Here is a 24,764-nt window from a genome sequence, read left to right on the forward strand (position 1 = left end):
GGGGCCTTCTCTGCTGGGCCCTGGCTGCTTGGGAGTTGGGGAGGGCTGCAGTGAAAAGGGAGACAGCCATTAGTGGGCAGTGGCCTCCATCCCTTAATGCTACACTGGCCCCACCCAGCCCTCCTAGGTGAAAGCCACAGCCACTGCCACACAAGTGGTAACTTCTGCAAAGCCCTCCTTGCTGGAATCCTGCCTTGGCCCCCATTGTTCAGTTTTGGAGACATTCCAATTGCTCCCAGACAGAGTTATCTGTAGTGACTGGTTCTCTCAGTTACACTGGATCAGGGAAAAGGGACCAAGCTCGAAATTTCTGGACATGGAGACACTGAGGACAGAGCTGTTTCCATCAGCGAGTCAAAGTCAGGCTGTGCCCACCCGCCCCCCATCCTTGTCAGAAGTGTGTTAAACTGCAAACATGGAGGATGTCTCCCCCTTCCTTCCCCTCCTTGAAGGCAGATCCTAGGAAACACAGACCACCACTGACAAGATGAGACCATCAGCTGTACTCCAGGCACACTCACTATCCTTCATTCACTCCTTAGGATGTTTGCATAAGCTATTTCCTCTTCTAGGACCACTTCCCCTTCACCCTTCAGATCTGGAGGCCCTCACTGACACGCTCCCATTGAAATTAGGGGGTTCTCTTGTCTACTTTCACAGCATCCCATACTTTTCCTTTGTGGTACTGTTCACAGTTCTGTTTTGTTTTTGTTTGTTTCTGTGATTTATTTCTGTGATTATTTAATGTCCTCCTCCCTTAGCAGACTGTAAGCATCACAAAGACAGTGCTTAGAACAAGGCAGGTGCTCAATCAGGATTGTTGAATGGATGAATGGTATTAAGCAGAATTGTGTCCGAATTAGTTCATTTATCCCTTCATTGTGCTAAGTGCTGGGGAGACATAGAATGGGGAAGCAGACAGGCAATAATGACAGCAACAAGACAAATTGTGAAATTCAGGAAACAAGATGATTATTTTGACATCTGATACTTGAGGGTTTTGGGGGAGCAAATGTTTCTTTTATGGAGATCCCTGGCGGCACGCAGACCCTCCAGTCCTGTGGCTGCTGACTCAGCTCAGCCCTGGTGTCATTTCTGGGGAGGGTGGTCTGTGTGGAGTGCTGCAACCAAGAACTCACAGCTGTGGCATCAGTCAGGTGGGTTGGGGATCTGAGCTCTGGGACTTACTAGCTGTGTGACCTCTGGCCTGTAACGTAATCTCTCTGGGGTTCACCTTTCCCATCTGAAAAATGGAGAGAAAATACCTAACTCTCAGAGTTGGCATGAAGATTAAATAAGATCACAAGTGCGCATCAGTTAGGCTGACTTCTGCTAAAAGTACATGAAAAGAGAAACCCCACTTCAATCTGACTTGACAATAAGGACATTTTTGTCTTCTATGATAAGCAGTCCAGAGGAAGGGTAGGATTTAAGGAAGTTTGATTCTGTGGCTTCATTCATTCATTCATCCATAGTTATTGACTACTTACTATGTGCCAGGCACTGTATACTGCACTCTGGGGATATAGCAGTGAGAAAGCAGAGAAATCTGGCTAGATGGAGTTTATACTTTAGTGGGGGAAGAATGACCACAGACAAAAATAACTGGGTAAAAAATACAGTTTATTAGATGGAAATCACTGTTGGGGAGAAAATTAAATTAGGGGAGGATCGTAGAGGGTGTCAGGAGAGCATGCAATTTTAAATAGTGTGGTCAAAGATGGCCACCTTGAGAATGTAACATTTCAGTAGTGATATGAAGGAAGGAGGAAGGATATCTGAGGGAAAAGCATTCTAGGCAGAAGCAATGAAAATGCAAAGGCCCTGAGGCAGAAGTGTGCCTGGAGTGTTCAAGGAGGCAAAGAGGCCGGTGTAGCTGGAGCAGAAGGAGTGATGGGGAAGTGAGGTCAGAGAGAGCAGGGCCAGACTCTGTGGGGGCTTGTAGCATTTGTAACAATTTTAGCTTCTCCTTGTGGTGAGCTGAGGAGTGATATGACTTGACTTACGCATTAAAAGGGTTGCTCTGGTGGCTGCGTTGAGAATAGAATAAAAGGGGTAAGGCCATAAGTAGGGAACTCAGACAGGAGAATATTGAAATAATCTTGGCACAAGATGATTGGGGCATGGATCTGTGTTGTGGTAGTCAGTTTCTGGATATATTCTGTAGATAGAGTCAGTAGGATTTCCCGATGGATCCATCCCCATTTAAGAGAAAGAATTATCCAAGGTTTTTGGCCTAAACAACTGGAAGAATGGAGTTGCCATTTACTGAGAGGGGGAAATATCAGGAGCTCAGTTTTAGATCTATTAAACGAGATGTCTGTTAGACATCTAAATGGAGATGTTGAGTAAGCAGTTGGATATACGAATCCGGACCTCAGAGGAGAGGCCCAGACTGGAAGCATAAATGTGGGCACCAAGAGCAATGTAGATGGAATTTAAAGTCACAAGATTTGATGAACTGAAGGTAGAAAAGAGAAAGGATCCAAAGACCGAGTACTGAGTGCCCAACAGTTAGAGTGGGAGAGGAGGAGGAACCAGCTGTGCCAGATGCTGTGGGAAGGTCCAATAAAATAAGGACTGAGAGTTGACCATTGGATTTAGCACTGCAGAGTCATTAGTGACTTTGACAAGACCAGTTTCAATGGAGTGGTGAAGGCAAAAGCCTGATTGGAGTGGGCTTGAGAAAGAATAGAAGGACGAGAGCAAAGACAACTCTCTGGAAGAGTTTGCTAAAAGAGTAGGGAGAAGTGGGGCAGTGGCCAGAGAGGGAGTAGAATCAAGTGAAAAAATTTTAAATGACAGAAATATGGTATGTTTGCTGATGGGAAAAATCAAATAGGAAAGGAAAACTGATAATGCAGAAGAGAGAAAGGAGAATATTTGGAGCAATATTGCCAAGTAGACTAGAAGAAATAGGTGTCACGCATAAGAAATAGAGCTAAGGATGGTCCCCTGCCTGCTGTGTGAACAGTTCACCCACAGCTACTGGAGGGGAAGTAGAATAAATTGGTAGAGGTAGTAGGTGGAGAGATGTGGTAGTGGGAGCTTGCTCTTTCTGAATGCTTCTAATTTCTCAGTGAAACAGGAAGCAAGGTCTTTAACTGAGAGTGATGATGGGGGAGGAGGTGGTGCTAGGCGTTTGAGTAGAGAGGACCAGGAATGAAACAGTCACCTAGGAAAGCAGGAGAGTGAATGATCTAGGAAACTGCAGGATGACTGCTGGGCAGTATCACTAGGATGACTGCAGGGCAGTATTATGGGCCCACTTTAGGATAGCGATCTAGACTTTAAAGTGAGACCGGACAGCAAGGTTGTGTGGGTTTTCTCCAGCTGTGTTCAGCTGTGCAGTGCGCTGGGGGAAAATGGGCAGAGATTTGGATTTAGCCAGGATTATGCTCAATCTTTGACAGTTCATTTTCCTCCTTTCTCTTGCCTTCCATTTCCTTCTCTTGGTGGATATTAAATTAAGGATGCACATAAGGGTGTACAGCAGTGGGATTGAAAACTGACTGCAGATAATCCACAACCTGGCTGTATTAGTTGGGGTCTGGTGAGGAAAACAGCAGTTGCTAGATGGTTCAACAGAGGGAGTTTAACACAGGGAATTTGTTACCAAGGTGGTGGAAGAACAAAAAAGGCAAATAGGTAAGGCAATTATACTTCAATAAAGATGTTTAAAAAAAAAAAGCAAATAGGAAGGTGAAGGCTGTCTAGCAGGATCTGTAACCATGGAGACACAGCCACTACTTGAGTTGCCTCCCAAAACAGAGAAGGGGAGAAATACCCTTACATCTCTTTATTTCCCACCTTCCAGTCTGCCACCAGAGCCTTCCAAAGCCAGATGACAAAGGAGGCTGGGAAATGTAGATTGTAAGCACTAGCCCTCTGCAGTCTAAGGCAGAGTAGGGGAAGGGTGGGGATCTGAGAGCAATCAAGCAAATGACTGACACACTGGGTAGCCAAACAATGACATCAGACCAGGAACTTGGAGATCACCTCATCTACTCTTTCATTTTTATAGAGCAGGAAACAGACCCAAAAAGAAATGATGGCCAAACAGTAGCAGAGTTGAGACTAGAACCCAGATCTTCTATCTTAAAGAGCACTGTTCTTTCTTGTACCCCAGGGGTCTTCATAATTGAGCAGAGCTTCTCCCTTGAATGAGGACCCGGGATGTGGCCTCCTCACCTCTTCCAGCACCATTGCTGCCACTCAAGAACTATGTAGGTGGGCTTCCCTGGTGGCACAGTGGTTTAAGAATCTGCCTGCCAATGCAGGGGACACGGTTTGAGCCCTGGTCCGGGAAGATCCCACATGCTGCGGAGCAACTAAGCTCGTGCGCCACAACTACTGAGCCTGTGCTCTAGAGCCCGCAAGCCACAACTACTGAGCCCGCATGCTACAACTACTGAAGCCCGTGCGCCTAGAGCCTGTGCTCCCAAACAAGAGAAGCCACCGCAATGAGAAGCCCACACACTGCAACGAAGACCCAATGCAGCCAAAAATAAATAAATAAAATTTACTTTAAAAAAAAGAAAAAGAGAAAGAACTATGTAGGTGACCCATGGCCTTGACCTCCTTTTTCTCGCCAGTGCCATTGTAGAGGGACACTTAGAGGACTGGGCAGTACCGAGTGCTTTCCTGGGTTCAAGCCAGATGAAGAGACACAGAGGGGACAGACCTTTCCTCCAGGTCAGCAGGCAACTGCTACAAGACTCCCTGGGCTTTTCGGCTAAATTGTCCTGTGTCTTTGAGCGGTGGCCTCAGGCAGCATGACTTGGCCACCAATGCTCACTGCAGGTGCTGGCAGGTGATAGGGTTGGTGATATACTGTGTCTTGCAGCTCTGGCTCCTCACCTAGGACCCGTGATAAATGACCTAACTCTGCGGTCTTAGTTTCAGGAAGACCTTAGGGGCCCCTTCTTTAAGAGCTGGTATGAACTATTGATGTCCCTTGCCTTCTGGAACTGGTTGGTCTTACAATTGCCTTATTCACTCTTTGGTTTCTCTTGGCACTTGATTCAGACATTTGGAGAACACATATCCTTCAAGCAGAATAAGCTGATTCAAGCAGAATAAGCTGTCACATTTGCCTGGATGGCCTGTTGGATTCTACCCCATCTACCTATGTAGTAGCTGTATTCCAGATGAATGCACTACACATGGAATTGGTTTTTAAAGTGTGGAGGCAGAAACTCCCCTTGTTTCTGCCTAGAAAGCTGCAATACTTGGCCTCCTGGGAGAAGAGAGGCATCTGTCAAAGCCCTCGACACTAGAGAAGTATTCCAGCAGCTGATGACCTCATTCCCCTTACCAAGATCCCTGCCTGCCCACTTGGCCTTCTCCAGTCAAGGCTGACACTCCCAGCCTGGCTGTGGGGCCTTGACTGAGAGCCTCCTACCTCTGTAGATTTCCAGCTTTTGCCTGTTTCTGTTAGAAGCTGGCCCCAGTAGAGAAGTGACAGTGTGCATCCAACCTCTGAAATCCTCAACACATGACTTCCAAAGTCATCCTGGGTGTTGACATCCAGTTTCCAGACGAGAGAAGAGGGAAGCAAGCTGTACCTGAATTTCCAAGTACCACTGTTTTGGTTTCCTTCCTTTTTTTGACTGCATAGGAAGGATAGAACATATTTCCCTTCTTCTCTTGGAAGTGTTTAAATGAAGATTAGGTCCTTTTTGACCATGAATAAAGGACAATATGTTTTTGGTATGCACTGATTTAGACTCTGGGCTTAATAGGTTATCAAAGGCAACTGTGAAAGCACAGGAGAAAGAGTTTTTCTGTGAGTATATGGGGGAGGGCATAGTTGGCTGCCACAAGATTTCTGGCTATGGGCTCTAGTAAGTCTCCCATTTTTGGAGGGCACTGGATCAAGTGCCTTCAAATCCATGTCAACCAATCTTTTGCTTGTTATTCAAGACTGATGGCTTAGGAAGTGTGTGGTCTAGTTACTAGAAAGAGAACCTGATCCACCCACCTCTCCACCACTGCTGAATTTGTGTCCAACCCTCTGACCCTGTTCCATGCCACAAAAACTTCCTTCTCTCTGATCCCCTGAATCCCCAGCCCCGGTCCCAGGTCCTGGAATCTTAGCTGAGGCCTGAACTTGAATTCTTCACTTGTTAGGATGAGGGTTTGGACACAGACCCATCCCTCCTCTGCCTATCCTCCTTTCAAACTGAGGCAGTGGCTGCTAGCTACTTACCAAACCTATTTCTCTCTCTTTTTTTAAAAATTAATTAATTAATTTTTGGCTGTGTTGGGTCTTTGTTTCTGCGCGAGGGCTTTCTCTAGTTGTGGTGAGCGGGGGCCACTCTTCATCACGGTGCGCGGGCCTCTCACTATCGTGGCCTCTCTTGTTGCGGAGCACAGGCTCCAGACGCGCAGGCTCAGTAGTTGTGGCTCACGGGCCTAGTTGCTCCGCGGCATGTGGGATCTTCCCAGACCAGGGCTCGAACCTGTGTCCCCTGCATTGGCAGGCAGATTCTCAGCCACTGCGCCACCAGGGAAGCCCCAAACCTATTTCTCTTTCTTCTGCAACATATAGTTAGATCATATTTTCCAGCCAACCTCCCTTGCAGTTTGGTGGAGTCTTGTGACTGAGGAAACACTTTGAGGTTTGGCCCCCTAAACCTCCCTTGTTATTCTCTCTTCTGGCAACTGGATGTCAACACCCAGGATGACTTTGGAAATCATGTGTTGAATCATGCTTGTCAGTCAGGTTCCTGAATGACTGCTAGACACCAAAAATTGGACTTTGTGTGAGTGAAAAGTACAGTCTATTTAAGATACAGGTTAGATTATGGAGACGTAAAGGTTTATCTGTTTCAGCATTTGGCATTACCATACCTAATAATAAAATCCTTTATGACATGTCACTTGGAGCTCTCACTCTTTGGTAAAACTCCTCTAACCTTTGACCTCTTCCTGAACATCCCCTCCACCTACTGGCCTTGATGGAATCCTGCCTATCCCTGTGGAAGCTGCTCAGTTTCCCAGCCCTCTCCTCTGCAGGCCCAGAGGAGGTACAGGCTTCTCCTGGGTGGCCATTGCCTCCTCCAGTCCATTGTTCTTCCCCCTCACATCAAACCTTTCCTCCTTAGAAATGTGCACCAGCCATATTGCTCTTTTCCCTCCTTTACCACTGTGCTCACCTGACTCGTCCGCCATTGCCCTTGGGTCTTGCTGGCTGGTTCACACCTTGCTTTCACTCCAGGTTGGTGCCACTCCAGATACCTGCTTTTCACCAGCACCTGGGCCTTCAGCATGCCTCAGCCCACATGTACTTGGTCAGTTTGTTTTCCTGACCCCCACCGTGGCTTATCCAAATCATTGCCCTTCCTCCGGACCTCTTTCCCCACTGATGGCCTTGCCTCTTATTTCGCTGAGGAAGTCGAGGTGCTCTGGCATAAATCCCGGCAACTTTCCATCCTGCTCTGTACCCCCCACTTCTTCCTTTTGGTCTCAGAGTCATGTTGATGCTGTCTTGTGACTCCTGTCTCCACTTGTGCTCTGGATCCATCTCTAAGACCAGATAGCTGTTCTATTGGATGACACCTCTCTCTCTCCTAGGGTTTCAGCCTCTCTCCACTGGCTCCTTCCAAAGCAATTTATAAATATACTCAAATCTCTTTCTTTAAATAACATAACAACAACAACAACAACAAAATTCCTAGAAAGAATCATCTAGCTTCACTTTGTCATTCCCATTCATTTTTTCATCTACCATAGTCTGGATTTTGTTCCCACCTCCTGGCAAAGAAGACCACCACCTTCCTCTCTGCCAAGTCCAAAGGCCTCTTTTTAGTTCCCATCTACTTTGCCTTCTATTTAGCATTTGATACTGTTGACCTCGCCTTCTTAAGGATGGTCCATCCTGTCCTATTCTTGGCTTCTTTAGTGGGTTTTTGATTCTCTGCCCCAGCTTTAAGCCTTAGTGTGACCAAAGGTTCTGTCTTTGACCCCTTTCCCTGTCCTTCCTTTCTCTCCCACCCTGTCACTCTCACACCCCTTGCCTCCTCTTCACTTTCATTCTGCATAATCCACTCCCAGGGATTGCATGTCAGATTTTATATTGATGACTTACAAATCGAGTCAGTATGTCATCAATTCTGAGTTCCAAATTACAATATCCAGGGTCCTGCTGGTGATCACCATGTGATGGAAGTTCCATGGGCACTTCAAGCTCAATGCATGTGAAACTGAACTCATTATCTTCCCCCACCTCAAACCTGCTCCCCTGTGTTCCCAATGATGCCACCTGGAACCACCAAGCTGGAAACTTGGAGTCAACCTTGAAAGCTCCCCTTCACAGATCCACTACATACAATTAGTGGCAAAGTTCTGTACTCTTTTGTTTGCAACATTTTCCATATCTCTCATCTTCATGGCTTTGAACCATGTCAGGTCCTTCCTATCTCTAGTTTGGAGCCCTGCAAGGGTCTCCTAACCAGTGCTCCCACCTTCAGTCTTGCTGACCTCTTATTGCCACCAGAGTCATCTTTTGAAAAAACAAAACTTTATGTCACTCCCTAGCCCAAACACTTTAAAGGCTCCCTGTTGCCTACAAGACAAAGTTCAAGCTCCATTGCAGGGTTTAAGGAGCCTTCCATGGCCTGCACCTGCCCTGCCCCCTTCTTTTCCCTAGACTCCTGCCCCACTCAACACTTTTCTGTTCTCCAAAGTCGCTGTTGCTCTTTCATCCCTTTGTGCCTTTGCTCGCAATAGTCCCTCTGTTTCGAATAGTCCCCTGCCTGCCCGGTGGACACCACTTAACTTCTGAGACTCAGTTCAAGCACAGCTTCTTCTAGAAAGCCCTCTAGAAAGCCTTCTTTGATCGCTTTCCTAGAGTATAATTGAGCGCCCCCCCCCCTTGTGTCTGCACTGCACCCATAACCAGAGCCACGGTGGGGTGGGAGGAGCTGCTCCCGGCCCACAGTTGTGCATCTCAAGGCCAGGGGCCCTGTCTTTCATCGCTGTGTGCTTGGTGCCTCACCCAGTGCCTGGTCCCTGGCAGATCTCAGTACATCGCTTCTATGGTGCTGGATGGGAAGGTGGGTATGTGGAAGGCACTGGAAGGATTTTGATTGCCAACTGCAGAAGGGTCTTGGACTGCAAACAGGGCTGTGAGACTTTATTTATGCAAAGGAAAGTGCCTTCTCCCTCACTTCACCAGTTACTTCCCGGACACCCCTCGCTGCTCTGGGGTATGTCCCAGGTAGGCAAGGCGGTTGGCAGTAGGCTCTCCTGAAGGCATAGTGTCTAGTATTGAGATGAATCCTCTTCCAGCTGCAGCTGGAGGAAAGTGCCTGCAAGAGCAGGGGGAGCCAAGTGGTAGGAGCCAGAGCACAGATGGTAGGAGCTTGATGGGGTGCTCAGAGCATTTGGACCCCGTTACTCAGTACCTGGGTCCTCTCCTGTCGTACAGGTTGGGCCACTCACACATAGAAAAAAAAAATCCTAGTTGGGTTTTCCCTCACTTTGTCTGTGTCTCCTGCAAGTACCCAACCCCACTCTAAAAAGCTGGACCCCGGCTTGGGAGTGGATCCTTAACATTCCCCTTCTATTTGTTCTGGGTGTTGCGGTGGCAGGACAGGGCCTGGGGCTGAGGCTGAGGACCTTTCTACCTGAAGCTTTGGTGTAAACTGTCTGCTGATCCGCGCTCTGGGCGACACAGGATATGTAAAGCTTCTGGTCCTCAATCTTTTCCACGTCAACGTTCAGCACAGCCAGAGAGCCCACGTGGATCAAGCTGGGAGAGGAGGCGGCTTAGCCCCTCCCTCACATGAACCCCTGGCCGCCATCCCTTTACCTCTCTGTCCCCCCATCCTTCTCTTCATCCGACCCTGCCTCGAGGACTAAAGTGGCTCTGGGCTCAGGGCCCATCTGCCAGCAACCAGAGTCTGACAGCAGAGGTTGTATCCCGGCCGGGAACCAGAGGACCGCGTGGCTGGGGAAGGAGAGTGACAGGCAGGACTTCTACACCTCAACTGCCACGCATGGCTGTCCCCTCAACGGCCAACACCCCAAGGATCCGTACTTACTTTTTGAACGTGATATTGAGATTTAGTGTGAACAGCCCCTCTCCAGCCAGGTAAGCAGTTTTAGAGAAGGTCTCGTCTATCATGGCTGCCAGTGACCCTCTGTGGGCAAACCTAGGGGTGGGGGCAGGGAGCAAGGCCACAGCTGGAACCACCCCACCTCCATCTTTCCCCAGGAAAGGAAAGGAAACAGATCTGGATCCCGTCTGATCAAACCAGTCAAAATCAACTGATTTTTCTTCCACGTTGCTACAGCGTGTGTTAGCAACCACTGATACCGTGATTTTATTTCACCAGGAAAAACACTTTTTTTGCTGTTAGAGTTAATGGAAAAACCTTTTTCAGATTCATCAGCTAATTACTGGTGGCAACTACCGTAATTTGGAAAGGTGCACTCCTACAGGGAATGGAAAAGCCCCTGAACTTTTGGGCTTTAGTCTCTAAACCATGACCTTGGGCCAGCTCTCACCTCACCAGTCACTATGGCCAGTGCTGAGCCCACATTTTCAAGGTGGGTAAACGTGGAACTTAACTTAGGACCTATAAAGTGCTGATGAGATGATAGACTCCCGAGCAGTGCTGCCGGTGGAAAGCCGAGAGCCGGCTTCAGCAGGATGATGCCAACACGTGCTTTATGTACGGCACATAAAACTCTCATTCTCACTTGTGTAAGCTGACCTTCATGCCAAAGCTCCATTGCTGGCCAAGCTGGGGACAATAGAAAGGCACCCAGCTGGGGGCCATGCGACCACACCCACCTGGTTTGACTCCTTGCCTCCACCTTCACTACATGTTTGATCTTGTGCAAGTTGCTAAACCTTTCTGAGCTTTAGTTTTCTCACTGTGAATTGTGAATAAAAATAATTTCTATCTCATCAGATCAAATGAGGTAATGTTTACAAAACTTCTTGTACGCTTCTAGTCACCTCCCTCCCCATATTGCTTGAAGGAGGGGAAGAGTTGTTGCCAAAGAACCCTAAGCCTGCTCTTCCCTTGTTGTCCTCGCTGGCCAGGCAGGAAACCCATCCGCAAGTGTGTAGGTGCTGCAGGGTAGCTCTTGGTCAGCCAGAAGCCTACCCCGCCTCATTGCCTAGGGGCTGGGTGGGTACTTGTCAAGATAGTAGAAAATACAAATATTGGTCTCTGCCCCTGATTCCTGGCACAGAGTTTCTGAAACCCTCTATTTCCTGGGTGATAGGAGTGTCTTTTGTTCTAATGAGGTGACTCCGGGCCGGCTCCTGGTTGAGGGCTGGTCACCAGAAAGACCAAGCCATGATTGGAAGCTTGGAATTTTCAGTCCTGCCCCTGCCCCACCCCCAATTCTCTTGAGAAGAGAGAAGGGCTGAAAATGGAGTTAATGATTGATCATACCTATGTGTTGAAGCCTCCATAAGAATTCCAATTAGTATGGGGCTCAGAGAGCTACCAGGTTGGCGAACACACCCACACTAGAAGAGTGACGCACCCCAACTCCGCAGGGACGGGAGCTCCTGTGCTTGGGATTCTCCCAGACCTTACCTTATGGGTTTCTTCCACCTGGATGTTCATCCTTTATCATATCTTTAATAAACTGGTAAATATAAGTGTTTCTCTGAGTTCTGTGAGTGGTTCTAGTAAATTAATCCAACCACAGGAGAGGGTTCTGGGAACCACCAATTGTAGCCAAATCAGACAGAAGTTGTGGGTAACCTGGGGACTTACACTTGCCATTGGCACCTGAAGAAGGGTGGGAGCAGTCTTGTGGGACTGAGATTTTAACCTGTGGGATCTGACACTACCTCTAGGTAGACAGTGTCAGAATGTAGTTAAATTGTAGGACACCCAGCTGGTGTCACAGAGCATTGCTTGTTGTGGGGAAAAATCTGTGAACATTTGGTGACCAGAAGTGTCGGAAGGGAAGTGTTCTATATGAGAGTAAAGGAGACTCTCAGGAAAGACAGACGTAGCAGGGAAAAACTGGGTTTTTCCTTACCCAGGAGATAGACTGAACTGGGTTTTTCTAATTGGGCACTAATTTCTTCTCTGGACCCCCTCAGTCCTCTGGCCTCAGTGTTGGGTGGTCCTCCTCTGACTCCACTGCCCCACCTCCATGAGGCCCTAAATAAAGTCAGCCACACTCTGCCCTATCCCTGCCTTCTTGGGGGTTTTCCTCTTCAGAAGGGAGGGGACCCATGGCCTGGGTAGAGCTCTGACCTAGTCCCCCAGTGTCTGCCCGCACTAGTGTGGGAATCAGTGTCCCCACGGAAGATACTTTAAGGATGGCCAAGGTGACAAAGAGCTGCAGTCTGAATCCATGGCCTGTAGAGGTGCTGACATCTATTAAGCTCTTTGAATTCTGTTTAACTGCAATTGAGTCTCTCTCAGGCCTTGGGACCCTAAAGCTTCTCCTTCCCCCTCCTCCCTCTTCTCCCTTGCAGGAATTCTGACACCAACAATAGCATTCAGTGAGTGTCTAAAGCAGGAACAAGGATGGAGAAGGCAGACAACCGTGGACATGGTGACCCAGTATTCTCGGGCAAGAAGCTCAGGGCCAGCCTGATTTCCCTCGTGAATATATTTATGTCCAGTGTGAGTTCTTTCTTGGGTCTGTTCCCAGTTTGGAGGCAATGGAGTACAGTGGAAGAAGCAACGGACTTGGAGTCCCAGCTCCTGGATTAGAGTCCTGGTCCTGACCTTGATTGCCTGTGCTACCTTGGGCAAGATAACTTACCTCTGTGTGCCTCAGTTTGCCCATGGATAGAAGGTGAAGTTTGGATAGATGCCCTGATAGCTATATTGTGCTTTATGGTTTATGAGCACATACATATAGGCCCATAATATCATATCTATCAGCTATTCTGGAAGGTAGATATTATTGCATCAAGATTTAGGTAAGGAGGGCTTCCCTGGTGGCGCAGTGGTTGAAAATCTGCCTGCCAATGCAGGGGACACGGGTTCGAGCCCTGGTCTGGGAAGATCCCACATGCCACGGAGCGACTAGGCCCGTGAGCCACAATTGCTGAGCCTGCACGTCTGGAGCCTGTGCTCCGCAACGAGAGAGGCCGCGATAGTGAGAGGCCCGCGCACCGCGATGAAGAGTGGCCCCCACTTGCCACAACTAGAGAAAGCCCTCGCACAGAAACGAAGACCCAACACAGCCATAAATAAATAAATAAATAAATAAAATTAAAAAAAAAAAAAAAAAGATTTAGGTAAGGAGACCGAAGGCTAGAGGTTAAATTGCTTGCTCGGTGTCTCCAAGCAAGCCTGACAGAGCAGGACTGGAAGCCTGGCTCCTCATTCCAGATCCTGTCTTCTTCCAAGTCCAACACATCCTTCTCAAAGTGGCTTCTAAGACCCCTTCTTAGGGGAAAATTCCCAGACCTGAATAAGGAGGCTCTTTATTATCTGCACAGTGGGGACTGGACCAGATGACAGAATATCCTTCCAAGTCTGATACTGTGAGACTGGAGCCCAGAGCCTCCCACTCCCAACCCAGCTCCTTAGAGAGAGGTACAGATCCCAGAGCCTGGCTGCACCCAGTCCGTCTCCTGAGCCAAGCCCAGGAAGCAGCAAAGATGTCCCCACCCCGGGCCTGCCTGTGGCCTTACCCTGGGGGCCCTCCAGGTAGGGGCCTGGTTGGAAAAGACAGACGGACTTCTTCTTGGATGGGTGGAAAAAGATGACATACTCGTAGCCTTGTCCTTCCGTTTCGATACACCTGGTGAAGATGCGACAGTCACTTTTGTCTGGGGAGAGATGGGGAGTGACACAGCTGAAGAAAGGAGTGCGTGAGGGCATGGGGCCCAGTCAGGATGAAGGGCCAGTGGTTCAGCAGCATGGATGGAGCCCGGCCTCAGGTATAGGGTTGAGGAGAGAACCAGAGGACATACAGGCTCTGCTCTCAGGGAGCCTTCAATTGGAGAGCAAGGCACAGACCTGTCCTCAGGGCCCTCGGTCTGAGGGGGACACAGCCCTGTCCTCAAGGAGCCCTCAGTCTGAAGGGGATACAGCCCTGTCCTCAGGGAGCCCTGAGTCTGTGGGGACACAGCTCTGTCCTCAGGGAGCCCTGGGTCTTGAGGAAGAAACGCTCATGAAGTTCCCTGGCTGAGAGTAGATGTAGGGTCAGGGGCAGGTCAGACTTGAAGAGACCTTAAACATTGAAAATTAAAGTGTATGGCATTTAATTCACATATAATTCAAAATAACAATACTGAACAGAAAAATAAGTGCAGAAGAGTCCCCCAAAGTTCTGATTATTTTTCTCAAGGCGACTATAAGAACTATATCCTTTTTGGATGGAATCCAAAGTCTTCAAAAAATTTTGGTGCGCCTGCTTTGTTTTTTCCCTAAACCCAATGTACCACCCATTCATCGCTGGGCTGGAAGAACACATATGTGAATGAGAGAGACAAGTTAACACACACACGTGCTCACACGCACGCACACGCAGAGAGATCAAAGTGGAAAACTCTGTCACTCCGATCCGTGGGTGTTTCAGGAGAGCCTCTGGGCCTAGCAGAGCAGGGATGGTGTGCCGAGGTCTGCAGTGGGCAAGGGGGAGTCCTCAGACCTTTGTGGGGTGGGGAGGAGGACTTGGGATAAGGCTTGACAGTAAGGGAAGCAGCCCGGGTGAGAAGGCAGCGGGGCAGGGAGCTGAGTCAGCAGTTCTCCTGGGTGCAGTTCACCCAGAGTGGGTGCACTCTGGGCTGGGAGCAGAGGCAGCTGCTAGGGTGTGCTCTCTTCCCCTGGGAGGAAGGGAGCCAGGGGCCTGAGAGGATGCTTTTCTCATCCACCTGCCTGGGGCTGCAGTGGGAGGGGTGGAGTTAGCAGAAAAAACTTCTGGCTGAGAACTGGCCCAGAGCTTGTGAATTTCCTTCTTGAGCAACTCTGACCACAGGGAAAGGGGCTGGCTGATCTGACCCTGGTGGGCTGGGGTGTATGTGTGCCGATGGGCCCTCTCCGGCCAGGCCTTACCTGAGGTAACTGTTAACGCTAATGGGAGCTTGAGCCCCTGGATGTGGTTTCTGTTGGACTTGAAGGAGGGCAGTCTGATCCAGCCATCGGCCTTAGTCTTCTCCAGAAATTCGTGGTACAGGTTCAGCATGTCTGGACACCAGCTGGCATTGGGCAGGGTGTAATTCTTCAAATCTGTCTTCTCCTGACAGAATCTTGAGACCTGGGCAGGAAAAATCAGGGAGACTAGACAGCTTCCTGGGAGGTGGGCTGCTGCTTGGGCTTCGGGACCTGTGGGTAGTGTGCTCCTGGGTTCTTGGGCTCCTTAATCCCTTCCGCCAGTGTTGACTTGAGGGAAATGGCCCTTGGGGACTCCTGTGGGGTGACCAGGGAAGGGGACACTAATGTGCAAAGGAAGGGAAGGAAAGGCATGGGGGCTGACAGTTAGAGGCATGCTGCTCTGTGGTGGCGCATTAAAATTGTCCTGTTTTAAAGCCTGTGAGCTATTCTTTGAGGCTGAGAACGGCTAGTATTAGCCCCACCTTCCAGATGGGGAAACTGAAGAAACACGGCTAAGGTTGCCAAGCTTGTGAGTGTGCGAGCTGATGGTCAGACTAGAGCTCATCCTGAGACACTGTCTACCCTGGGGGTGTGACCACAGGTGAGGATCACTGCTACCACCCCCTCACCTCAGGGGCTACTCCAGCTCTGTCCATAGCCGTGGGCCTGCCCGGGGAAGGGGGGCTCCTTTGAAACCTGTTCTGGGCGCCCACAGTGGTGCGGTACCTTCTGTGGGATGAGGAGGAGTCCTTTGTGATGCCGGATGCTCACGCACCAAATGCACCCATGGGTCGGCCACACACAGGGTCCTTTGTCTGGGGGTGTCGCAACTCAGCTGCAACGGTCTGAGTCCCGTAGGAGGAAAGTGAGTGGTGGCCACACAAGATTCAGATCGGGAGGAAAGTCACCTGGTAGTCTTAGTTGTGGATCTGGGCTACTTGGTTTCCTTTGCCAAATCAAATAGCTCCCAACAAACTGCTCGCCTGCCCCGGCCACAGTCTGGGAAGAGGAGATTCAGGGTGCTCCCTACACCCGCGGCCCCCAGGAGAAGGGCTGCGCATCTGGCTGAGCGGGGCACTCACTCACCAGGGAGTCCATGGAGGATCCGAATGCTGAGGCAGGGCTGAACCTGGGCAGGATGTAGGGGCCACCAGGGAGGGCTCCGTGGTGGCCAAGTCTCGCTGCCACCTGGAAGCCTCTTCTTATCATGGCTGAGCGCTGGGATTGGGGTCGGCAGGGCTGCGGCAGCGAGGTGAGTGAGCCCTTTTCAGCTGCACCTTGGGGCTGTCAGGCCAGCCACCTCTCAGACAAGCCTCACTCTTCTCTGTCACAAGGCTTTCATTAGCAAGCTGCCACCGCAGATGATTAGGCAAGGCTGGGCTGGTTTGATACAACACCCATAGATGCTTGGGGACTTTACCTGGTCCAGAGTCCCACCCAGCACTTGGGGAGGGGCAGATGCTGCTTGGGCATGAATGCATAGCAGGACTGGCCCGAGTTCAGAAAGAAATATTTATTAAAGGAGCAAAAAAGTACATAATGAAATAGTATAGCGTATAGGAAGCTTTGGAGAGTTGCCCTGGAGTTTTTCTGGGGAGAGCCCAGTAATATTCCCAGAAAGATAAGGGAGGTCTAATCCTTGATTGGAGGCTACTGGTGGAGTGTCTGTGTGTGTTGGTGGAGTGTCTGTGGCAGGTGCTCTGCGGCAAGGCTCTGAAAGCTCTGGTATGATCCTGGGACTCAGAAAACCAACTCACAGCCCTCAGCCACTCCCTTCTTCTATCTCATACAGAGGGAAGCCCAGGCAAGCCTCCACCTGCTGGTCCCTGGTGAGGACTGGGTGGGGAGGAGTGGGGGGGGGGAGGAGGCCTTGGAAGGGGAGGCCAGAAAATCATTCAGGGAGGAAGCAGCTTAGCAAGGGCATTCTGTGCTTTGGGAACCCCAGGGAGGGGGTGATGGCAGCAGACAATGCTGGGAGTGAGGCGGGGAGTGGGGCAGAGGAGGCTTTGCTGATGACGAGCTTGGAAAAGAGCCAGCTTTGAGTGGGGGAGTGGGGAGGAGTGCTCAGTCAGCATCTGCGAGGGTGCGGACTCTTTTTGGTGGTGGTATTTCTTGCACTGAATTAAAACTGCCAGTTTTCAGCTAAAAGTCCCAGATTTTAATTCACTAGAATAAAGCTTATTCTAAAGGTCAGAACTATGCAAAGATGGAATTATAATGATGATGATGAGTTTGGTAGGTTCTGAAAGATCGTACTGATTTAATATGGAAATTTAAAGATTTTATCCCACCTTCTGTAGTTAGCTGCCCTAGAAGACGAGGATATAAATATTTTCCTCATCTCTTGTCAAGGTTCGAAGGAAACTTCTTCAAGGACTGGGGGAACCCAGTTTTTTGGTTGATTTAGTCTCTGGGTCTAATCATAAATATCTGAGTTAGTTGCCAACATTTAAAAACAGGGAGTTGGGACTTCCCTAGTGGTCCAGTGGTTAAGAATCCACCTTCCAATGCGGGAGACGTGGGTTCCGTCCCTGGTCTGGGAACTAAGATCCCACATACCATGGGGCGACTAAGCCCGTGCGCTGCAACTAGAGAGAAGCCCTCGCACCGCAACTAGAGAGGAGCCTGTGTGCCACAACAAAAGATCCCACGTGCCGCAACTGAGACCCAATGCAGCCAAAAATAATACTCTGGTGCCCACAGTGGGCCCTTTGGAAAGGAAAATATGTTGGAACTGATGAATCATTTGGCTCTACGCTGCTTCAGGGTTTTTGCTTTATCCAGTTTCTAAGGTTCTTGGTCTTTGCTGTGGGTGGGAAGTGTTAATGGGAGGCTGGGCCTCAGACTGGCCAAACAGGAGAAAAGGCTGTCTTCACCAAACCTGGGGCACCGGGTGGAGTTAAAAGGAGATGTTGCTAAGTACTCTGCCCAGAGGGGCTCTGGGTGGGCTGCTGGGATGCTCACCTGGGAGAAGAATAACACAGGGAGGGCAGGGCTGTGGCAGAAGACCCCATGCCCAGGGGAGCTGAGCAGCTGATAGGCAGCTGCTGGCTCCAAGTGCTGCTGCCTGGTATGGCCACTGGGCTGAAGGAGGGGGTCCCCCCGGCAGAGTACAGAGTCAGGGAACTAGGCCAGCCGAGGGAAACCTGAGCTCCTCCCAGAAATGCGAGAGCTCGCCCAACTCCTCAGCTGGAACTGATTTCCTATTTGTGAAATGCGAAGAGGCAGAGAAAGGCAGGATCTCTAAGCTCAGAAAGTGACAAATCCTGAAGGGGTGTGTGTGTGTGTGTGTGAGTGTGCACATGTGCGCTCATAGGCCTGGCCAGGCCTGCAGCTGAAATTCCCCCTTTCTCATACCCAATCCCTTGAGAGATGGTACCTTCAAAACCAATGGGACAGTCACATCTGTTTTCCAAGCATGGGGTACAAAGTAAGGTCACATTCATTTTATTTATTTATTTATTTAACATTTATTTATTTATTTGGCTGCGCCAGGTCTTAGTTGCAGCCCGTGAGATCTTCGTTGCCACGTGCGGGACCTTTAGTTGTGGCATGTGAACTCTTAGTTGTGGCGTGCGGGATCTAGTTCTCTGTCCAGGGATCGAAACTGGGCCCCCTGCATTGGGAGCACAGAGTCTTAACCTCCTGGTGGCACAGTGGTTAAGAATCCGCCTGCCAATGCAGGGGACACGGGTTTGAGCCCTGGTCTGGGAAGATCCCACATGCCGCGGAGCAACTAAGCCCGTGCGCCACAACTACTGAGCCTGCACTCTAGAGCCCGTGAGCCACAACTACTGAGCCTGCGTGCCACAACTACTGAGCCTGCACTCTAGAGCCCGTGAGCCACAACTACTGAGCCTGTGTCCCACAACTACTGAAGCCCGCCTGCCTAGAGCCCATGCTCTGCAACAAGAGAAGCCACAGCAATGAGAGGCCCGTGCACCGCAACGGAGAGTAGCCCCCGCTCGCCGCAACTAGAGAAAGCCCACACCCAGCAACGAAGACCCAACACAGCCAAAAATAAATAAATAAATTTTCAAAAAAGCATATTTAATGACTAACACCTGCCCCCATGATATCCCGAGCCCCTTTCTCCCCTGAAAACTCTGAAATAGGGTTTTGTTAACTGTTGAACTGGCTCAGGGGCCAAGTTCATGAGCCCTCCAAGTATAGGTGATGGTGACATCACCAACTGCTGCTAGGTGCCCAGGACTCCTGCTCTCTTCCTCAGGGCCATGGGCATCCTGGGGCTGGAGTATGTCCACACAGGATAATCAGATGGGTATGGAGTCAAGTCCCACGGCCCTGATGAGGTGGGGCGAGGGCCGGGTGAGAGCCATGAGGGCAAGTCCTCTTCAGGTTCCCAGGAGGAACCATGTCAAGCCCTGGGGCTAGGTGGAGGGAGACGCTCACTAGGTGATTCGGCTCCCAAGTGGCTCCTGGAGGAGGTTTTGAACACTGTCCTTCGCAGGGGAGCCTCCCAAGACTCTGCCACCTCCAGCCTCCATCCCTGTGCTTCCCAAACAAGGAGGCCTCACCTTTGTTGGGCCATTTCCCCTGCTACCCCCACCCCATAACCACCCTCTCCACCTCCTCTATCCCCAGCCAGCCCTCCAGACCTCCACGTAGTCGGGCAGGAGGCCCCTTTCTTCTCTGAATTCTTCCCTCTTTCACAAGAGTTCCCAGAGCTCTCAAAACCCAGCCAGAATGATTAGCATCCAAAAAAACCTGGTTCTTACTTCCCTGGGGGCTGGTAGGGCTCTGTCTTCACACTTCCGGGGGACTGAGGGGAAACACTGGCATTCCATTGTCTGAGTGCTGTGAAAAGATCAAGTTTCATATTAAACTGGCCTGACCATGGATTCCATCCTCGAAGCCAGGTTGTCCAGGAGCATCTGGCTCTGGGGCTCTGCCCTAGATTCTGTCTATTAAGACAGAGAAAAGGACCTATTGGGAGGTCTCTTCCTTCCTGTTGCTGTGGTTCCTGGCCTAAAGCAAGGCGGGGCAGCTTGGGACATGTGGCCTCCTCTCCTATCCACAGCTGGGCACCAGGCACTTGACACACGGTGTGACCACTGTTCCTTGGTGGCCCCGTCAGCAAAGAACAATGTTGTTACAACTCTGGTGTAGAGTTCCTTGGTGCAGAGAAAGCCTTTCTCCCTCCCCAGTGCCCTCTGCTAGGCTGAGCTGGCCTGGCTCCTGGACACTGTGGACCCCAGTGCTTTACTCCCCGCCCCGACCTTCGGCAACTACAGTTCCAGAGTTACCTGGCTCTTTTAGTGCCTGCACAGGCACACACACAGAGGCACGCACACGCACTCACAAACATACTATGCATGCCCACACGTACTAACATTCACATGCACACTCACACTCATACACGGATGTGGACATGCGTGTATATACTCATGCACACAACACACACATGAGTTTATGTGCACACATATATACATTTACACACATGCATGCATACTCGTATGCATGTATATACATTACTTGTATGCGTGTATTGTATATACAATACACACAGGTGTACACACGCAGCCTCACAAAAACACAAATATGAGCACACTCACATGCACATAGAGACACAAATGCACGTGCATGCATACACATGGCATAAGTATCCACATTCGCATACATGCATGCTCACTCACACACTGACTCACATAAATATCACACATGTACACGTATGCACATACACTCACCCGTTTACATATTGTGATATTGAGAGTTATTGCCCCACACATTGCTCATCATGGTTTAACGTTTTGCTTCTCCTTTAAAATGTGAAGATTCCAGCGAAGAGCCACTTCACTGGAGTGGCTCTTCAAAGAGCTTACTAACTGTAAGCAGTTAGTTATTTTACTACTTAGTTTAAGTGGGATCCTGAAAGTAGGTTTTGATAAGGAGAAGGAGAACAACCTTGAGTCTGAGTTTATGGAAGCAAAATTTCCCTGGATGCACAATTTTTTCAGGTACCCCCTCCCTGAAAGGGTGTGGCTGGACCAGACAGACTGACTTCTTCCTAGGTGAAGTTCAGAGAACCCTCAGACTATCTGAGTCTGGAGGTGCCTCTAAAGAGCCTTTGGTCTAATCCCCTCATCTTATAGACGAGGAAACTCAAATTCATTGAGATTAACCAGCTTCATTGATTGTACTTCCAAAGTATATTTTAATCCGCTTCCCTCCTCCATAGAATCAGATGAAACCTGGAAGGGCCATCTGCCAAGTCAGCATAGTTCTTTTACCAGAAGACAAGGAGGAAGGGATGATGGACAGACAAAAAACAACTGACATCCATGGCTGTATCTTAGCAGTAGTCCAGAAGTTTTTGCTCCAGAGATGAATAGAAGTAAACAAAGAGGTCAGTCATGATGGGGAAGGGTGGCCGAGGAGGCATGTCCCCAGTATGAAGATTGGTTTGGGGAGAGAAGGGATGAAATGGAGCCAAAGTAAAAGAAAGGAGGAGTAAAAGTGGCTCTCTCTCTACTGAGGCTCATTTAGAAGCACTACAGTTCAGAGGTTGTAACTCCAGAGTTCTTCAGAAATGTGGGAAAGTTTGTGGGGCACGTCACAAATGGCTGAGGATGTGGGTGACTTTATGGAAGCATTTCCACCCCCCCCCCCCACATTTTAGATATGGGTGAGGTAGATATTATTCCTGGGTCTTAATTTCAGTACTTTTCCTTTTATCACATTTATCCTTATCTGTGCAGGATTTATTTTTTTCCTGAGAACAATAAGTTACTTCAGAGGGAATCGACAGCTGGCCGAGTGCTTCTCCTTAGAAAATTTATTTCATTTGCATTCCTGAGTCAGCTAATGTGCATTTAGAGACAGTTAGCTACAACTCTATAACGTCTGTCCCCAGTCCTCTACACTTTTACTTACTTATTATTGTCATTATTTTAGAGGTTGTTATTTCTCTTATCCTAAATGGAAACTAATGATATCTACTATTAAATTTTGCCCTATTATTAAATTTTAACCAATTTCTTGATTGGGGTATTTATAAAGTATAAAGTTTTCAAAAATTCATATTTGAAAACTCTGGCCTTCAGACATAAAAGAAATGTCTCTTCCACCTCTGCCTTCTCCAGGATCTCTCACCAGGGCCTAGCACTTACTCCATCACACTTCTACACACTTCAGTGCCCAAGTCAGTAATCACAGGGGACAATAAATCCCAGTGTTGGAAGCTTGGGGATCTGGTCTGGAGTCAGGAGGACCCGGATGCAAATCCCAGGTTTGCTTCAGCTTCCTCATCTGTAAAACGGGAATAATCAGAGTATCTATTTCATAGGGTGGCGGTGTGATTTTGGGAAATTTACTTAACCTCACACAGTTTGCTGACCTGTAAAATAAGGCCATCAGTAGCATCTAAGAAGGAAAGGGGGTGAGGTAAATAATGTGTTTACACAATGCCTGGAAAATTGTAATTTTAAGAAATAGCTACTACTTTTTTTTCTTTTTACAATACTTGTACTGCAGTAGGCTTGAACCACTCTGGAGGAGACTTATGGGCCAATTCACCTTCGTTCACTCATGAATACAACCTCTTCATAGGCAGCCTCTGCTTGTCATCTTGAACATTGCTTCTCCCCTGTGGCAACTCAGGACACCATCAGCTGAGGAGGGCAAAAGCCTTGCATTAAAATCTGTTGTACATGTGCTTGTAAAGATTCTTTAAGGCCAGTGTAAATCACTGCCACCTGGAAGTTGACAGCCCTTAGCTTCTGACTCTCTTCCTTCTCCCTCCCCATTTGTACTTGGCTAGATTGCCATGCACCGGAAGCAAAAGACTGAGGGCATAAAAGGAGGTGAGTGAACTATCACAGCTCAAGTCCCGCTCTATCCAGCCCCAGAGGTGAATCATCCTTTTGTCTGCCGTATCCTACGTGTTAGTTACTTAGCCATTTCCCTAAGATTCACTGCCACAGTATCGCAGTGCTTGTGTTCCAGTAACCCTTATTTTATTTAAGAATGGCCCCAAAGCACAAGAGTAGTGATGTTGGCAATTCAGATATGCCCAAGAGAATTGCCAAAGAGACAGTCCTCTTTTAAGTGAAAAGGTGAAAGTTCTCAACTTAAAAAGGAAAGAAAAAAAATTGTATGCCGAGGTTGCTAAGATCTGCGGTAAGAATGAATCTTCTATCCGTGAAATTGTGAAGAAGGAAAAAGAAATTCATACTAGTTTGCTGTTGCACCTCAAACTGCAAAAGTTATGGCCACAGTGCATGGTAAGTGCTTAGTTAAGATGGAAAAGGCATTAAATTTATACAATAAGATATTTTGAGAGAAGGATATCACATTCACATAACTTTATTACAATATATTGTTATAACTGTTCTATTTATTATTAGTTACTGTTCTCTTACTGTGTCTAATTTATAAATTAAACTTTATCATAGGTATGTATGCAGAGGAAGAAACATAGTATATATAGGGTTCAGTACTATCCGAGGTTTTAGGCATCTACTGGGGGTCTTGGAATGTATCCCCCACAGATAAGGACTAGTGCTTATTATCTGTGACTGCTTTTGTGCTACAATGTCACAGTTGTGACAGACTGTATGACCTACGAGCTTAAATATTTATCATCTAGTTCTTTAAGATAAAGTTTGCTGACTTCTGCCCTGTTTAAATAACAGAATTGACTAGATAGAGTTGTATAAAGACGTTAAAGAAAAAAAAAAAAAAGACCAGTTTGTTCCTATTCCATAATTCCCTTCCTTCAGGGAAAGGGTTTAAATAGTTTTATTAAGATTTTGAGGTTAAGACGTCAGTGGGAAAACTTTCTGATTTCTTATTACTTTGTCAGATAACTAGGCAATTTGGTAAGATTCAGGTCATAGTACTGAAAGGTTTTTGAGAGTTAAAGATAAGTGGAATGCGTTTGAAAAATCTCTGCTATTGAGAATGGCTGTAGCCTAGGAAGAACCTGGCCGAGAAGGAGTAGAAGAAAAGTTTCATCTTAGAAGAAAACTTTGAAGTCTCTTGCTTGGGCAATTTTGATTTCCTCTGAGCAATAAATTAAACAAGATCTGCAAAATAAACACATCACAAACACAAAATTGATACATTTTCCAGCCCACTTAATTTTTAAACAATTAAAATAATTTTAATTTTATTATCAGTACAAATCATATTTTTGCTTTTACTAGAAACACCTTATTATAATAGTATTTTAAATGAGATCAATGAAACAGAATACGTCAGTCAGTTTTATCCTTGTAATGTGACTGACAAAGGACTCCTGGAATCTAAGTGACAGCTCTGCTGTTTTCTTGTGTTTGCTCTTCAAAAGTTTGCTTTATTCAAATTTGATTTTACAAAAGACCTATATTAGTACCTGTTTTCACTAACTGAAAGATACCTGAAGAGGATTTTCGCTTTTACGAAAAAAGTTGAAAAGCAAAAATAGCATTCAGCATTTTACAGCCAGCCTTTTATTTGTTTTGTTTTTAAAAATTTTCTTGGCTGCCGTGCTGCGCGGCATATGGGATTTTAGCTCCCCGGCCGGGGATTGAACCCATGCCCCCTTGCACTGGAAGCGCGGAGTCTTAACCACTGGACCGCCAGGGAAGTCCCTACAGCAAGTCTTTTAGATGCAGTGGGTACCCTGAGCAGCAGCGAGAGTGGCACTGCCAACTCCTTCCCAGGGAACTACACTCAGCATCCCAGCAACAAGCAGCCACAGCTTTGAACTGTGTCTGTGAG

General features: G+C 48.3%; 1 protein-coding gene across 1 annotated transcript; it reads right to left on the reverse strand.

Annotated features, from left to right (window-relative positions):
- Positions 1 to 9,267: 9,267 nt before the first annotated feature.
- On the reverse strand, positions 9,268 to 16,250 carry THEM5 (thioesterase superfamily member 5). Its single transcript, XM_068537574.1, has 6 exons — positions 16,128 to 16,250; positions 15,003 to 15,204; positions 13,643 to 13,774; positions 10,050 to 10,167; positions 9,633 to 9,757; positions 9,268 to 9,314 (listed from the first exon to the last, which is right to left on the reverse strand). The coding sequence occupies exons 1-6, from the start codon at positions 16,248 to 16,250 to the stop codon at positions 9,268 to 9,270; spliced, it is 747 nt and encodes a 248-aa protein (XP_068393675.1).
- Between the last annotated feature and the right edge of the window lie 8,514 nt (positions 16,251 to 24,764).

Source organism: Eschrichtius robustus, chromosome 3, assembly GCF_028021215.1.
Source record: "Eschrichtius robustus isolate mEscRob2 chromosome 3, mEscRob2.pri, whole genome shotgun sequence".
Classification (NCBI taxonomy): Eukaryota; Metazoa; Chordata; class Mammalia; order Artiodactyla; family Eschrichtiidae; genus Eschrichtius; species Eschrichtius robustus.

Bases quoted from the DNA above. Each gene is read 5' to 3' on its own strand.
- THEM5 (XM_068537574.1), bottom strand. From the start codon at position 16,250: ATGATAAGAAGAGGCTTCCAGGTGGCAGCGAGACTTGGCCACCACGGA. The intron at 13,775-15,002 runs GTAAGGCCTGGC...ATCTCTCCCCAG, and splicing joins AGCGTTAACAGTTACCTCAG to ACAAAAGTGACTGTCGCATC. The intron at 10,168-13,642 runs CCCAGGGTAAGG...TCCCTGCCCCCA, and splicing joins AGGCCCCTACCTGGAGGGCC to CCCCTAGGTTTGCCCACAGA.